Genomic DNA, 16,785 nt, shown 5'->3' on the forward strand with positions numbered 1-16,785 from the left:
ATATTGTGAGATATTCTAGTACTAAAAGGTACTCTTGATTTAAGTTGGTAGGACACACCGTTTTCTAGAAAAATCGATTTGAAAATTTTTCGTTTTTTGAATTTGAAAAAAAATTAAAAAAAAAACAGTGCATTTTACCAATTTATATCAAGAGTAACTTTTAGTACTAGAATACCTCATAATTTAATAATCTAAAGTCAAAAATTCTTAAAAATTAAAGACAACAAAGTTATGCGACAAAATAACCCTTGACCTACCCAAAACGGACGCCTATGACCGGTACTAGAAATTCGCCATTAATGAAATCGATTTATCTCTGGAATATAAATAAACGTACCAGTTTCCGCTTTTCTAAATGGTTTTTTTTTTGAAAATTTTTTTTGGATATTCAATAACGAAAAATTTTCAAATCAATTTTTCTAGAAAACGGTGTGTTTTACCGACTTAAAGCAAGAGTACCTTTTAGTACTATTACACCTCATAATTTAATAATCCAGTATCAAAAATGCTTAAAAGTTAAGGACATAAAAGTTATGCGATAAAATAACCGTTGCCCTACCCAAAAGGGACGCCTATGACCGGTACTAAAAGTTCACAATAAATGTGATCGATTTACCTCTGGAAGATAAATATGCGTACCAATTTTCATTTTTCTAAATAAACGCGTTCTGGAGTTATTTAAGAAAAACTAATTACAAGACGCCATGTTCAAAGAGCTCTAGCTCCCTTAGGAAGCATTTTCGGACTAAAAGAATAGGGTTAAAATGTCTTAAATTTATCTTAGGAATCTCCTGTCTTCGTTTGTCGGTAGAGTTTCTGGACACCCTGTATAATTTATTATATAAAAAAATAAAAAGTTATAAGGAAAAATTGAACATACTTTTGCATAATAATTTATTACTAATAAATGCATTTTTTATTCACTTTTTTTAAACCAATTTGAAAGTTTAGCTCATGCTCTTTCATTTGACACCTGTAGAATTATTCTAACATTATTTTTTTCTGACTTAGGTTATTGCAAAAAAAAGCTCTCTGGGATAAACAATTTGAATAAAATTTAAACAATTGAATGAATCGCTTTTAAATTTTTGTCACATATTAAGCACCAAAGAACCCTCAAAGAAAGTAACACAATGTTTCCCTCTCAAAATTCTGAGCAAAAATAGATAATTTGTTTTATAATGTTATTACTTCTTCTAACATCGAAAAACTTAAATTTCCTTTCCCTTGTAGTTTACGATTAAGCTGATTTAGATGAGATCTAACGTCTACCAACAAACAAAAGTTTTGTATCAACTGATCATCTGTTAGTTCTGGATAGTGAACGCCTTTCTAACTGATTTAATTTCCGAAAGAGGGACGCGAATCTTTTTTGCTACCAAGTTTTTTTTTAATGATAATATTGCGCTTTCTGTGGATCTTTGTGCCAGAGGCGCACTTAAGGCCTCAAATGACCACTGCTCTAGTAAATACTCAGCATTACAAACTAGTACTTATAAAAAGTATAAATCAAAGAAAATATTACCTATTAGTTAAAAATTTCAGATTTTTATAAATCTACATTACTCTTTATAAATAAATGACAACATAATTACACTTAAACATTTGAGATTGCTACTACATTTGAACCATTACTTTTTAAAAATCGTACATAATCCTCAAAAGCCGTTACTTTCCGCTCTTCAATTTCCAGTTTCTTTTTTAATAATGCCATTCGATCTTCATGTCGCTTCTGTTTCTCACTTTTACAAGTTGCACATTTTCTCTTTTTTGATGATAGTTCCGAGGCGTTTATGTCATGCTGTAACGCGTGCCTAGATTCTAACTGTTTTGATAAACCTTTTTCCGGCGTTTGGAAATTGTCGAACATATTCCTAAACTGTGGATCGTTTGACACTATATCATCGATTTCGTTATAAAATTCAAATTTTCCTTGGGCTCTATCCGTGGCTTTGTAAGACCGATATGATCTTAGGAGATTTCTCCATTTGATTTCACATTTTATCGGTAACTTATCTATTCCAATTTTAGCAAGTTCTTTGGATATCAGTTTCCAGCGGTCTTTTTTCATTTTAAAGTGTTTAAATTTGTCTTTGTGCAAAGAGAAAATATTAATGAGAGCCAATGTTTCATTTTGGCTCCAAGTCCTTTGGTTTTCTCCTAAATCTGTTGGATGATCTACTTGGATAGGGACTGCCTCATCATCTTCAATTTCTTCAGGATCTGCAAAAAAGAACAAACAAATTATTCATCTATTTGAGACAAGAAAATGTCTAGAAATATTTGATTAAATTTTTAATCAAACTATTAAATCCTGGACACTTACTGAAGCAATGGAGAAAAAACTTGAAGCCTTCGAAATGTGGCTATACTGGCGAATCTTAAGGATATCATGGACGGACAAGATAACCAATGAGAGCGTATTACGAAGAGTGGGAAAAGAAAGAGAGGTGATGTATACCATTAAAAGGAGAGAGTTAGAATATCTCGGACACATAATGAGAAAAGATTACTGAAGGTAATCCTTCAAGGTAAAGTATTCGGAAAGCGAGGAATTGGGAGAAGAATATCATGGTTAAAGAACCTGAGGAAATGGTTCTTCACAACAACAACTAGGTAATCTATTAGTAATCTTTAGCAGAATGATTAACTTATATGTAAATTAAATGATAAATGGCGTAAGAGTCCAATTCGTTAACCTTTAACTACACGCGCTGGCGTATTTTGTACACCAGATATAAGAATTCGACTGCAAATATGTTTAAAAATTTATTTTTTTACCTTATCAGCAAAAATAAAATTAGAGATACCCAACTACTTATCAATAATACACCAGTGGACCGAGTAAAACAGTATAACTATCTTGGAACAATAGTAAACGAACAATTGGATCACTCACAAGAAATAAAATGTAGAATAGAGAAGGTTAGGAGTGCATTTGATAACATGGCCAAACTCTTTAAAAGCCACAACCTTAATCTGGAGATAAAAATAAGGCTCCTACGATGTTACATCTTCTCAATATTGTATTACGGAGTTGAATCCTGGACACTCACTGAAGCAATGGAGAAAAAACTTGAAGCCTTCGAAATGTGGCTATACTGGCGAATCCTAAGGATATCATGGACGGACAAGATAACCAACGAGAGCGTATTACGAAGAGTGGGAAAAGAAAGAGAGGTGATGTATACCATTAAAAGGAGAGAGTTAGAATATCTCGGACACATAATGAGAAACGGCACTAAATACAGATTACTGAAGATAATCCTTCAAGGTAAAGTATTCGGAAAGCGAGGAATTGGGAGAAGAATATCATGGTTAAAGAACCTGAGGAAATGGTTCTCCACAACAACAACTAGGTAATCTATTTAAAGCATCAGTTAATAAAATAATTATAGCCAGAATGATTGCCAATATTCGAAAGGAATAGGCACTAAAAGAAGAAGAATCTATCTAAAATCTAACCTATCACTGGAATGTGCTTTACAATTGGTGTTAGTTTCGTTATAATCGGCGTATAAAAATTGTAATTACCAGTTTCTTATTTGTTGTTTCCGGTTGTATACAAAACATGCCACGATTGTAGTAATGTAAGTACATCTTACAATTATTTTTTTAGTCATTATGGCACAAAATATATTTTTCTTTATAAATAATACTTTTTCTCGCGTAAAAAATCACATTTCAAAATTTTTTTTATTAGTATTTTTATTTTTCGAGTGATCACATTCCAGTTATAAATCCCAATTGACTTACTGAGAAGGAACTCGCAAGCATTCGCTGATGCCGACTAAGGTTTATAAAAACAACTAAGTGTATTTTTCCAAAAAAAAAAAAAACAAAACCGATGTTTTTAAGTGTAATCTCTTGTAGCGTATAAAGTACGCCACGCGTGTACTTATGTTAAACTCTCTGTATATGAATCGGTACCAATAAAATAGACATGTTTCGCTATCCCTAGCTCAGCAGTATTCGTGTTAGGTACAAATTCATAAGGAAACGGTTCAACGAATGTGTCTTCAAACTTTCCACCTCAGATGGCTAGCTACAAAGGTGCCATCTACGCTGATGACTTGTAACTGAAAACATGACTCGAATGGAGTCAGTTTCCAATCTTTTGTACAGTATTAAAAGTTCCATGCAAGCAGGTCTTCGGCAAAAGCTTACACCAGGGAAATAAGGCAAAAATATACCATGTTCGGGACACTTGAGCAGCCAGGTTGCAAATGGGTTTTTTGGGTACTATATATCTAATACATTATAAATACAAAAATGCCCGTCACAGTTTGGACGAGAAATTTAATTATTAACAAATTAGGGTCAAAAATTGAAGTTTTTTCGTTTAGATCGCTACAGGTAAAAATAGGGTAATTAAATATCTTATTTATAATATTTTTCTTTTAGTAGAGAAGCCAAGGTTTAAAATAGCCCTTTTTGAATTTTGGTCAGATCATTTGTTGCTTCGGATATTACAAAATAAAACTAAAATTTCGAAAATAAAAAATTTGCTATAACTTTTGCGAAAATGAATTTAAGACTTTAATATTGCATGAAAAGTTGAGTCAAACAGTCCACACCATGCACAAAAAATTTTAAGACGATTCGTCAATTAGTTTAAATTTTATTCAATTTGTTTACCGCAAAGAGCTTTTTTTCGCAATGTTATTGTTCAGAAAATGATCATGATATAGCAATTCTGTGAAAACAACGTGAAAGAAGAATAGTCATATTTTCAAAGAATTTAAAAAAATCATTGAAAAGTCATTTTTATCACTCAGAAAACATTTTACTAAAATAGAGTGATTTTTGGCTTATAAACAATTTGAATAACTTTGTTAATATTGACTGTAGGCTAAAACTACAATAGGGTTTAAAAAACTGGTATTTTTATACGAATTTTTAAAGAAAATAATTTTGAATATTTTGTGGAGATATTTGGCACACTTATTCGTAATATAATAAAGAATGACGATACAGAGCCCAATTTTAGAAATATGTTAGTATGTGGAAATTACTCTATAACTAAATAAAATATTGCAAAAAGGAGCCTGTACCGCCATTAAGAAAGACAAAAAAATACACTTTCTTCAAATAAACTTTTTTATCCCGTGCCTAGACTTTGTGTCACATTAAAACTACCAAAAATCGATTTTTTTTTAACAAGAAATCGAACGTCACTGACTTGGCAACATTTCGCCCCTATCTGTATAAAAATTATTGTTTTTGATAGTATAAACGTCACTGTCAGTGTCTAATCACCGACGCACTGTTGCCTCACTTTTGAAAGTTCGTAGAACTTTCGGAATCTTGGACCGCATTTGTTGCTACCTGTTGATCGCTACTGTATCACCTTAAAGCAAAAGTTGGTAGCAATGAGAGAATTCATGATAATAATTTATTAATTTCGGGAACAGTTTGTTGCAATGAATTGCAGTATATAAAATTATACATATTTTGTAACTTATCCCATCTTCCGAAAATATTTGGATCAGCATATAAAACTTTTAATTCATTTCTTTAGTTGTCTATTTGATTAAAGAATGATGCATAGTTTTAATAAACTTGTCTAATAGATATTTTGAAAATTCTTTGGCGTAACTTTTAAATTTTTGCAAAGCTTCAAAAATGTGCAAATCTTCAAAATTTGAAAAAAAGGAGTATCTATTTGCACAAATAATAATAGTATCAAAAATTTCAAAATATACTTGTTTTTCGAGATCTGTGTCATACTTTTGTATTTTTTGGGGGTGTTCGGAAATATCAAGCGAATCCAAAACGTCACTGCGTATATTATATTGAAAATTACTATCTCTGAGATTTTTTACCAGCTTTGTTATTCTATTTTTGGAATAAATAATGTCAGTTGACTGATTTTCAACAACATTGAATATCACATCAGTTTGGGTAAACACTTTCTTAAAAATATGTAAAAAAAATATTAAAAGAATAATCATTTAGTAAAGTTTTCAAACCGATCGTTTCACGAATCGAGATAATATCATCACTTGCAAAATTGTCGCCTTTTTTAATAAAATAAAATTAAAAACTTCCAAAAGCTGCTTACGAAAATCTGCTACAGTGAAAACTAACCGAGATTTAAAATTCCAAAAGCTACTTTATTTCATAATTAATTTCATCCCGAGCGCACTTTAGCAGGGTACGTGGCTTGCCTGCTGCTGTGTCTACCTATCACCGATCGGCAGATTGTTTATGTGCCGGACCCTGCCATTCAAATACGGGAGAAATTGTGGTGAAATGTATAATTGGTTGTCTAATATTCCACAGCGCAGCGCTTCAAATCGTAGATCTAGGGACGGCTTGCCGTCGAAGCGAAGCTGTAGGCGAATTCTATAATTTTCGTTATTACCGCGAAAGCTAAGCTAAACGATAGCGAAGTTGATTTATGTTCATATTCTATAAGGTTAGTTTTCGCTTTCGCTTCGTTATCATAGCGGCATACGATAATATACGAGTTTAAACGATCTATGAATAAATAATTACGGCAACATTGCAAATATATGTGCAGGAAGTAAAAAAAGAAGAAGTAAAGAAAGAAGAAGAGTAACTAGAGAGTTACATGACGTACCTATATAACCTTATAATCACAAGTTTGATTAAATTTTTATTATATTTTAATAAAAATGTTGCCGGTGCAATTTGTTCTATATGGAGAAGGAGAACTCGAGCGAAGAAACCATCTGCGATCTGCGGTTAACGCCAGAGGAAAGCAGGTTCCTTCGAGATAGAAGTGACCCATTTGGTTTAACAGATATAAGGTTTATTGATATTTTTCGCTTAAGCAAAGAACTAGTTTGATTCCTTTTTGATGAGCTACAGGAACTTACGGAAGATTGGGAAGGTGGTGTAAGAGCATCACTAATTCATAATTCATTATCAACAAAACAAAGAACACAGAATTCGAGAATTCTTGTGAAATCAACACAACAAGGAACAACCTGCTTAGCGCCTGCGCTTGTTTACCACGTGAAAATGATCGACCAATCACTATCGAAAGCGAAACGAAACGCAAGTCAAAAGTTATCGCTTTCGCTTTGTAATCGGCTTCGTGATCTGCTTCTCCGATTCTTCCCGAATGAGCTTACAGAATAGCAAACCGTCGGATAACGAACGTAATTGTTTCGCGTTGATCTTATAGAATCGGTCCACTGATCTTATAAAAAAGAATTCATACAATCGCAATCGGATGCACGGCTGGGATTATTAATTTGAAAGTTTCTTACGCGTAGGGATCACGTAACGTATCGGATTGATCGAATTCTTTTAAAAACAATGAATTAAATTTAGTCTGTATTATCTCACAGATTTTTTTTATTTTACAGAAACAAATATCATCAACTCTGGATTAAATTAAATATTTAGAAAATCTACAATGTGTCCATAATGTGTGGGTCGGCACTGCCGACCCTGACTGGCCGCCACTGACATAGCCAAAATTAAATGGAAGTGGGCAGGACATGTCGCTAGAACACTGATGACATAAAGAGGATTTGTACCAACTGGATTACAGCAGGGCAAGATAGATCTCAATGGAAGTTTTCGAGGAGGCCTATGTGTAGCAATGGACGACTATGGGCTGATGATGACCCAATTCACAGATTAACTGTGACAGAAAAAGGTGCCAAACACTCTTGCATGAAATTCTTTAATAAATGGCCCCATGACATTAGACTAATGCGAAAATTAAGTCAGTACAAAGAAGGCTGTAAAGTAAAACAAAGTATATAAAGGTGACAAACAGTATGTAAGTAGCAAAACTTGAAGATCTAATGGTTGGAACTTATACTTGCAATGGGGTAAGAGAGTTCATATATCTAGGCTCACAAATAAACCAAACCCACCACAATAACTGCAGAAATTAATAGACGTATATATCTAGCAAAAAGAGCATTAAAGAAACTTTTAAAATCAAATATAGTCACAAAAAGAATGAAAATATTGATATATTATACCAAATTCACTTACACGTCGGAAACGTGGATGATGACAAAAAGTGATAAAGAACATTTATGCTGTTTTGAACATAGAATCCTCATGCGAACGATATTTTTATATAGCATCTAGAAACAACGATTTCAAACACCCCATATTTAAACAGTTCTTATATTGGTGGAGATACGTGGATGAGATACTAGTATTGCTAGTATGCTTTGTAGGAACTAACAGGCAATTTCATTGACCAATTTTTATCATACGTTAATTCACTCCATAGTAATATTGAATTTACAATAGAAACAGAGTCAGTCTATAAATTTTCTAGATTTAAAAATTACCAGACTGCAAAACCAACATGAGTTCTCCATACTTCATAGACTGCCATACTATTATTCGCGGTGTGCAAGTACTTGGAAGGGAAACGAGAAACGACCGTGCGCGAGTCGCGGAGAAATATTGCAACTATCTTAAATAATTCATATTGTCAATTGAAATTGTCAAATTGACGTATATTTCATACCTTCTGTCCTTGAAGCAGATAAATTATATATTGCTCTACAATACTGATATGATATGCAATTATTATATAAAGGTAAATTTAATTAATTGTATTTTGCTTGCAGTACTGCATTTTAATAACTAATTTTATTTACTACATACAATTGTTCACGTTTTCATAACATAACCTGAATCTTATTTTTTCTTCTTACTATTTTTTTGGACTATGGCCTTGACAATAATTATCCAGTAACCAGGACTAATATAATTGGCCAATATAATTAAAAGTGTGAATAAAAGTACAGAGCGTAGAAATAGGGGTCGCTTTGCCGAACTTGCACGGTCCCAATAAGCAATTCATCATCCCATCCTACACAACATAAAATAGCAGCCTACCATAGCATGTTAGATAGATCGAAAGAAATTCCAATGTGAAAAAATAACTTCGAGACAGAATTAAACATCAGTAAGTACATAGCAGTAAACAATGAGTACAACGAGCCCGTGACGTCACATGGTACCAATACGAAATATTTAGGCGGTAGGTGTGTTCTTTTTTAGAATCATTTTGTCGAGTATACTGGATCCTTACAGCCACTAAGACATATTTTATTATATATGCGTAGAAATAATGTTGGAATATTTCTATTAATGTACATTTAAAGACACATACCCTAACTTGTTTCATTTAATTTGTGTAAGTGGAATATAAAGCGTTTTTATAATGCACACTTGTTCAAGTTACACTATAAGTAACTGCGAGCGAACAAAGGTGACATTTTGGCATAAATTGGTAACATTTATTTGACAGTTGCGGTGATGACACTTCATATTTGTTTTTATTCTTTACTATAGGTGGTCTAGTTATACCGGGCGTCCACTTATATTTTCCCCCATTTTAACTGCCTATAACTTCTAAACGGCTTAAGACAGAAAGATGCGGTTTTCGCTGAAATGTTTTATTTTAGTAAAAGTTTTGTCTGAATGTATTGAATTTTTTATATCACTTTCAAATACGAAAAAAAATGGCGGAATTTTGGAAAAAACGTTGTTGACTTTTTTTTAATGAGACACCCAGTATATTTTTTTGTAATATGAAAGAGAGGTCCTTCACCTATCCAGCGATATAAAGTTTTTCAAAATCGGTTGTCAAATCACTGAGTAATTAATTTTTAAAATGAGCGGTGCAACGTGGATATCACATACAGTAGACTCCCGTAAGTTCGGCCTCGGTTAGTTCGGTCTCCGCTTAGTGCGGCCGGCTCTCTGAACATTAGTCACATACTTTGCACATCAAAAATCATTAGAAAAGAAAATCCAGAAAAAAATTACTGACTTTTTAAGTGTTTAAGAAGCCAAACCACCAATGTGCAATATTTTTAAATTTTATTAGGCCTAGAGTTCTGTAAGTATTGTTTTATAGTATTTTTGTAACGGTCTATCTTTTCATATATGTTAAATATATGTCAGAGTATTCCTCTGTGTTGTCTTCTACTTAATGTACAAGTGTTCTGTTTTTGCTAGATCCATACAAACAATAAATGGGCATTTTTTAGATAAGCATCGGTTAGTTCGGCCACTTTTAAGTTCGGTCCAGGGTCCGGTCCCGAGGTGGCCGAACTTACGGGAGTCTACTGTACCTAAATAACATAACTAAGCAAAATGATATTATGTTATGTGATTTCCACATTGCATCTCTCATTTGAAAAATTAATTGCTCAGTCATTTGACAACCGATTTTAAAAATTTTTATATCACTGGATAGGCAAATGACCGTTTTTTCAAGCTACAAAAAATATACACTGGGTGTTATGATAAAAAAAGTCAACAACGTTTTTTTTTTTTCAAAAATCCGCCATTTTTTATTTAAAAGCGATATATAAAATGGTCATTTACATAACAACTTGAAAAAACGGTCATTTACCTATCCAACACTATAAAAATTTTTAACATCGGTTATCAAATGACTGAGCAATTAATTTTTCAAATGAGAGATGCAATGTGGAAATCTCATATAGTCGGTTCGCTAAACTCAGACGCAACTGGTTAGATATTTTAGTCGATAATTTTTTTGTTTTTTGCCAATTTTGCAAAAATTGGCAAAATTACTAACTATTTAGTGATTATTAACTATTAGTAATTATTTTTTGCCAATTTTACTAAAATTGGCAAAATTACCGACTAAAACATCTAGAAAGTTGCGTCTGAGTTTAGCGAACAGACTATAACATAATATCAATTTGCTTAGTTATGTTATTTAGATAATATCTAATATTATGTGATATCCACGTTGCACCTCTCATTTTAAAAATTAATTACTCAGTGATTTGACAACTACTGATTTTAAAAATCTTTATATCGCTGGATAGGTGAATGACCTTTCTTTCAATTTACAAAAAAATATACTGGGTGTTCCATTAAAAAAAAAGTCAACAACGTTTTTTTCAAAAATCCGCCATTTTTCTTTTCGTATTTGAAAGCGATATAAAAAATTCAATCCATTCAAACAAAACTTTTACTAAAATAAAACATTTCAGCGAAAACCGTATATTTCTATCTTGAGCCGTTTAGAAGTTATAGGCAGTTAAAATGGGGGAAAATATAAGTGGACACCCGGTACAATGCTATAGGTATTTGTTTTATTATATTTACTGTTTTTATTATTTTAACGTAGGATTATAACTTAATTTTTGTTTTCTATTTCTAAAGTTTTTATTTATTTACATTCAATATTAACTTGTTTTGTTGTATAATCCACGTTTGCAATAATTATTTATTTATTTATCAACGAGCAATCACCCAATTAAAATACGGTATAAACATTATGACATTTAACCTAATCTACAGTAAATTTAAAAATTGTAATCATACAAACTAGGAACATTAAATAACAAACATTAACAAAAAAAATTATGTGATCTATTAATCTATTTGATTTAAAATGGATTCAGGATTTTTTTGTACTTTGGCAACTATGTCAACTTAGATCTCTGACGTAGATAATGACGTGCAACGGTAAGTATATTAGATGAACTGTACAAAAGCCCTGAAATTAGTCTTCCCATCACCACAGAAAAATTAAATACCCTTCTGCTGTATCACATATTTTATATAGGCAAGATGTCAAAACAACCAACCACATAAAAAAGAAAGGAATAGGGCTTTTCAACGATTCTCATTTGTTTCAAGCTTCTGTCATATATTAATACTATACACAGATTAAGTCCGTTCGCAGACACTTGGACAACTTGTCGCTGACAACTCCTAACCTTACCTAACATAATTAGTTATTAATATTAATTAAAAGTAAATATACCTTGTATATTTATTTATTAATGATATTATTTATATTATTTTAAAGTGCATATATTCGATTTTCTGACAATTTATCACTGACTAGTCACTGACAGTCTCTGCGAACGCAACTAATACACAACATATGACAGAAGCTCGAAACAAAGGAGAATAGATGAAAACCCCTATAATACCAACTTTCAGAACAAACAACAACTTATGCAAATACATTAAGAACAATAAGAGCCAAAAGAAAAAGCAATTACAGAGTGGTGTATACCAACTGGCATGTGGTGACTGTCCAAAAACTTACATAGGTCAAACTGGCAGAACCTTTGACAAATGCATAGCAGAACACAAAAGGGCTTTCAATAATAGAAAAACAGATTCTATGTACGCATTTCAACTTCTACATTATAATCATTCCTTTAATGAACAGTATCAAATCCTTCATATCCAAAATAAAGGCCTTAAGCTATCTTTATTAGAATGTATAGAAATTAATAAATACAATTCTGAATGGCCAACATCTCCCCAGTTTTTAACCTATTCAGTTAACAGTTAGAGACTTGCAGACATAGTAAAATTACATTACTTAAGAAAGGCACTCTGCTGAAACAGCTGTAGGTACTAGGTAGTGACATTCATTTATAACAAATTTTGTGGAAGTATTGAAGACAAAAGTTTTCAGCACTGTATTGTTAGATAAAATGAAATTTTTATGATTCTTACATAAAATATACCTGTGTTGGTTTTCCTGTATTCCCGTTTTTATTAGTTATGCTTATTTTTTGGAGTATTGTATTGCAAAAATGTAATGCTACATTTTATTAGTGTAAATGTCAAATTAGTATTGTTTATGTTTACAAATGACCTACCATCACTTTGTAACTTTAGTACTTGGAGATCATCAGCTGGTAGCAGAACAGAAAAATGCCGATTTTGAACATTATCAAACACTTCAACTGATCTTAAATCCATTTTGATCTGATCTTGATCATTATTTATCTTCCTTTTCTTTCGTTTTGTATCAGAAGAACTTAACTTTCCTTCAGTTTATTCTGATTAATGTGATGAAATAGGGCTTTTCAACGATTCTCATTTGTTTCGAGCGTCTGTCATATGTCGTATATTAATATTATACACAGATTATACAACATATGACAGAAGCTCGAAAAAAATGAGAATCGTTGAAAAATCCTATTCGACACATTTCGACATACAGCCTAACCACAGAACACAAGACAATTTTTAGTTCTGTGATCGAAACCTAACAAACAAGAATTTTAATTCCTAAATAAAAACCCAAGAATATGTTTTTATTCTATTATGTTTTTGATTTTAATTTCAGTTTTTACATTTCTATAAAAATTAGTTTTTAATAAAAATTATCTAGTTTTATTTTATTTCACAATGGCCGTGTTTCGCCAAATCTAGGCAACTTTAGTTATTTTTTGCAGTGTTGCCGAGTAAATTCAAAATAAAATTCATTTTGGCTATTCAATGTTCATTAATTTTTTTCAAAACTTGCTTAATTTTTACACATACTTCTTTATTACCATAGCCAGGGTCCCGGACCGTACCGCTAAAAACAGAAAACCGAACCGAAACCAATAGGTATTTTTTAGTGTACCGGAATCGAAACTGAACCCTATTTGATATTACCTAAATAATATAATTTTTGAAACTGAACCGTAACACTTAATTTTTCAAACGGTTTTATTGTTTTTTTTCGGTTTTGTTGTTTATAATATTGTTACTTTTGTTTTTGTTATAAATTAATGTAAACAATCTTGCAGTGTTTTGTACTGGCTTCTACCTTTTTATTATTAAATAAAAAATAAATTGCAAGGTGTTTTATTATTCTAAAATTAAGTCAAAGACCATAAAAAAACTATGTCATAATTTCTTCTTTTAATTCTGGCCAACAAAAGTTTCTCAAGCTGTTGAGGAAAATAAAATTTGTTGTGTTGATTTCAGAATATTGTTAAATATTTTATTTAAATTGATGCCGTTTACCACAAGGGGCACAAGGACAGATTCAGCAACTTATTGTAAGTATGCCTAAGCATATTGAAATGCTCCGCAGATGTAGGGGAAGCAATAACCGATATATACCTACGACAGTATCTGGAGAACAATGTTCTCCCCCACGTCCCTCTCCTTGGGGATAATTTCTTATTTATGCGGGATAATGCGCGTCCACATATTGCGCGAATCGTCATGGACTAAATTGTCATCTTAAGTACTGTAGGAATTCCCGTTTTGGATTGGCCCGCTTGTAGTCCTGAAATGAATCCATTAGAACATTTATGCGAAATTTTAGGGAAAAAGATTATAAAGAGGCAATCATTGCCAGAAACGATTCAAGAGCTGAAAATAGCGTTTAATGGAGAATGGGAACATATACCGCAAGGACAGATTCAGCAACTTATTGCAAGTATGCCTAGGCATATTGAAATGCTCCGCAGATGTAGGGGAAGCAATAACCGATATATACTACAGTATCTGGAGGACAATGTTCTCCCCTACGTCTCTTTCGTTGGGGATAATTTCTTATTTATGCGGAATAATGCGGGTCCACATATTGCGCGAATCGTCATGGACTAAATTGTCATCCTAAGTACTGTAGGAATTCCCGTTTTGGATTGGCCCGCTTGTAGTCCTGAAATTAATCCTTTAGAACATGTATGCGAAATTTTAGGGAAAAAGATTTAAAAGAGGTAACCATTGCCAGAAACGATTTAAAAGCTGAAAATAGCGATAAATGAAGAATGGAAACATATACCGCAAAAACAGATTCAGCAACTTATATAGCAAGTATGCCTATTATAGGCATACCGAAATCCTCTGCAGATGTAGGAAAAGCAATAACTGATACTAAACCTAAACAATAGGCAAACTGTGGGCAATTCAAATTTTATGTTTTCTTTTGTTAAATTTTTCGAACAATGTTATTTTTTTGAGTTACTTATTACTTTCTTTTCAGTTAGGTAGGTACTTATTTTTGCGATTTGCGGACGATACTATCATATTAGCGGACAACCTCCAAGACCTCCAAGAGCTAATGAACAAGATAGTTGAGTATAGAGAAGAATTATCAATAAAGATTATCAATAAACATCGAGAAAACTAAATTTATGAGGATATCAAAAACCCAAAATAATGATGAAAGTCTGACAATTAACGGTAAAACTTTAGAACAAGTTGAAAGCTACAACAATCTTAGCACAATAATTAATCACACAAACGATTATTCCAAAGAAAACAAAGTTCGAATAGAGAAAGCACGAACAAACTTCAATAAAATGAGAAAGGAACTTTGTACAAGAGAACTGAAATTAGACTTAAGGGTTAGGCTGGCAAGGTGTTATATTTTCTCGACTTTACTTTACGGGAGAGAAGCATGGATACTTAACGTGTCGACTGCTAAAAAGTTGGAAGCATTTGAAATATGGGTGTATAGAAGAATCCTGAATATATCATGGACCGAGCATGTAATAAACAACGAAGTCGTGAGAAGAGTCAATAAAAGAATGGAAATATTGGAAACCATCAACATACGAAAGCTGCAATACCTGGGGCATGTTATGCGTAATGAGAGATACAACATATACTTCAATTAATTATACAAGGGAAAATCCAGGGCAAGAGAAGTGTACGAAGGAGAAGAATCTCATGGTTGCGTAACTTGACGGAATGGTACGGATGCATGCATATCAATCGAACTATTCATAGTAGCAGCATCTAAGATCAGAATAGCCACAATGATTGCTAATCTCCGTCGCGGAGATGGCACGTAAAGAAGAAGGCTTATTTATCCTATTATTACTTTTTTGGTGTTTTAAATAAACGATTTCTTATATCAAGACTGCTCGAAGCTCATTTAAATCAATAATTTAACACTTGAAAAAACAGAAAAGGAGATAAATCGGACCCGGAGAATTGCAGAGGAATTAACTTATTAAACACAACTTTAAAATTAACAACCAAAGTGATAACAAACAAATTGAATGCAATTATACCATTAGCAGAAGAAAAACAAGGTTTTAGGTCGAGAACCTTAAGAAAGCATTTGACAGGGTCACATTAAAGAACGTTATCCATTTGTTATACTCGAGAGAGGTACCTCTAGGAAAAATTAAAACGATCGAAAACATCTACCAGACTAATACAATAAAAGTAAAAGTGGAAGATGAACTAACTGACCCAATTGAAGCCGGCAATGGGATGAGACAGGGGGATTCCTCGAGTCCTTTATTGTTCAACCTGATCATAGACGAAATAATAAAACAAGTAAAATAAAACTAAAAAAGGATACCCAATGGGAGAAAAACAACTTAAAATAATCTGCTATGCAGAATCTCTCACAGTGAAGATGATTTACAACGTATGCTGCACCAATTTAACATAACCGCCAGAAAATTTAACATGTTAATTTCCTCAAAAAAAGACAAAATGCATGGTTATAACAGCAGATCCAATAAGATGTAAATTGGAGCTGAAAGGTCAGATAATAGAACAAGTGATGGAGTTTAAATACCTAGGCATCACACTATCTAGCTACGGAAGGCTCGAAACAGAAGTGGAAGATCAAGTGAATAGAGCAATCAGAGCCGCAGGTTGCCTGAATTACACAATATGGAGAAATAAAAATATCGGAAAAGAAATGAAACGCAGAATTTACAAAACAGTCATCAGACCAATAATGACATACGCGGCAGAAACACGACCCGACACAGACATGACAAAAAGATTGCTCGAAATAGCGGAGATGCAAAACTCTTCGAAAAATCGGTGGTAAGACTCTATGAGACAGAGCTAGAAGTACAGATATACGACAGAGATGCAAGGTGGATAACATTAATAACTGGGTAAGAAACAGAAGAATAGAATGGAATGACCACATAAGCCGAATGATAACAAATAGAGTAGTCAGGACAGAGAGAGACGGTTCCCCAATATGAAGTGGGAAGACCACGAAAACGATTGAGCGACAACTTACTAGAGGCACATTGAAAAATGCAAATGTCCGGATTT

The 16,785-nt window shown here is 32.6% G+C and overlaps 1 protein-coding gene across 1 annotated transcript; it reads right to left on the reverse strand.

The window, feature by feature from the left end:
- Positions 1-1,528: 1,528 nt before the first annotated feature.
- LOC126885738 (uncharacterized) lies at positions 1,529-12,835 on the reverse strand. Its single transcript, XM_050652514.1, has 2 exons — positions 12,624-12,835; positions 1,529-2,223 (listed from the first exon to the last, which is right to left on the reverse strand). The coding sequence occupies exons 1-2, from the start codon at positions 12,724-12,726 to the stop codon at positions 1,598-1,600; spliced, it is 729 nt and encodes a 242-aa protein (XP_050508471.1). The 5' UTR covers positions 12,727-12,835; the 3' UTR covers positions 1,529-1,597.
- Between the last annotated feature and the right edge of the window lie 3,950 nt (positions 12,836-16,785).

The sequence above is a fragment of the Diabrotica virgifera genome, chromosome 5 (assembly GCF_917563875.1).
Source record: "Diabrotica virgifera virgifera chromosome 5, PGI_DIABVI_V3a".
NCBI classification, from domain to species: Eukaryota; Metazoa; Arthropoda; class Insecta; order Coleoptera; family Chrysomelidae; genus Diabrotica; species Diabrotica virgifera.

What these genes read in the sequence shown, in the direction of transcription:
- LOC126885738 (XM_050652514.1), bottom strand. Translation starts at nt 12,726, where the DNA reads ATGGATTTAAGATCAGTTGAAGTGTTTGATAATGTTCAAAATCGGCAT. An exon ending in ACTAAAGTTACAAAGTGATG is followed by an intron (nt 2,224 to 12,623) that starts GTAGGTCATTTG and finishes TCTTTTTTGCAG; the next exon opens with ATCCTGAAGAAATTGAAGAT.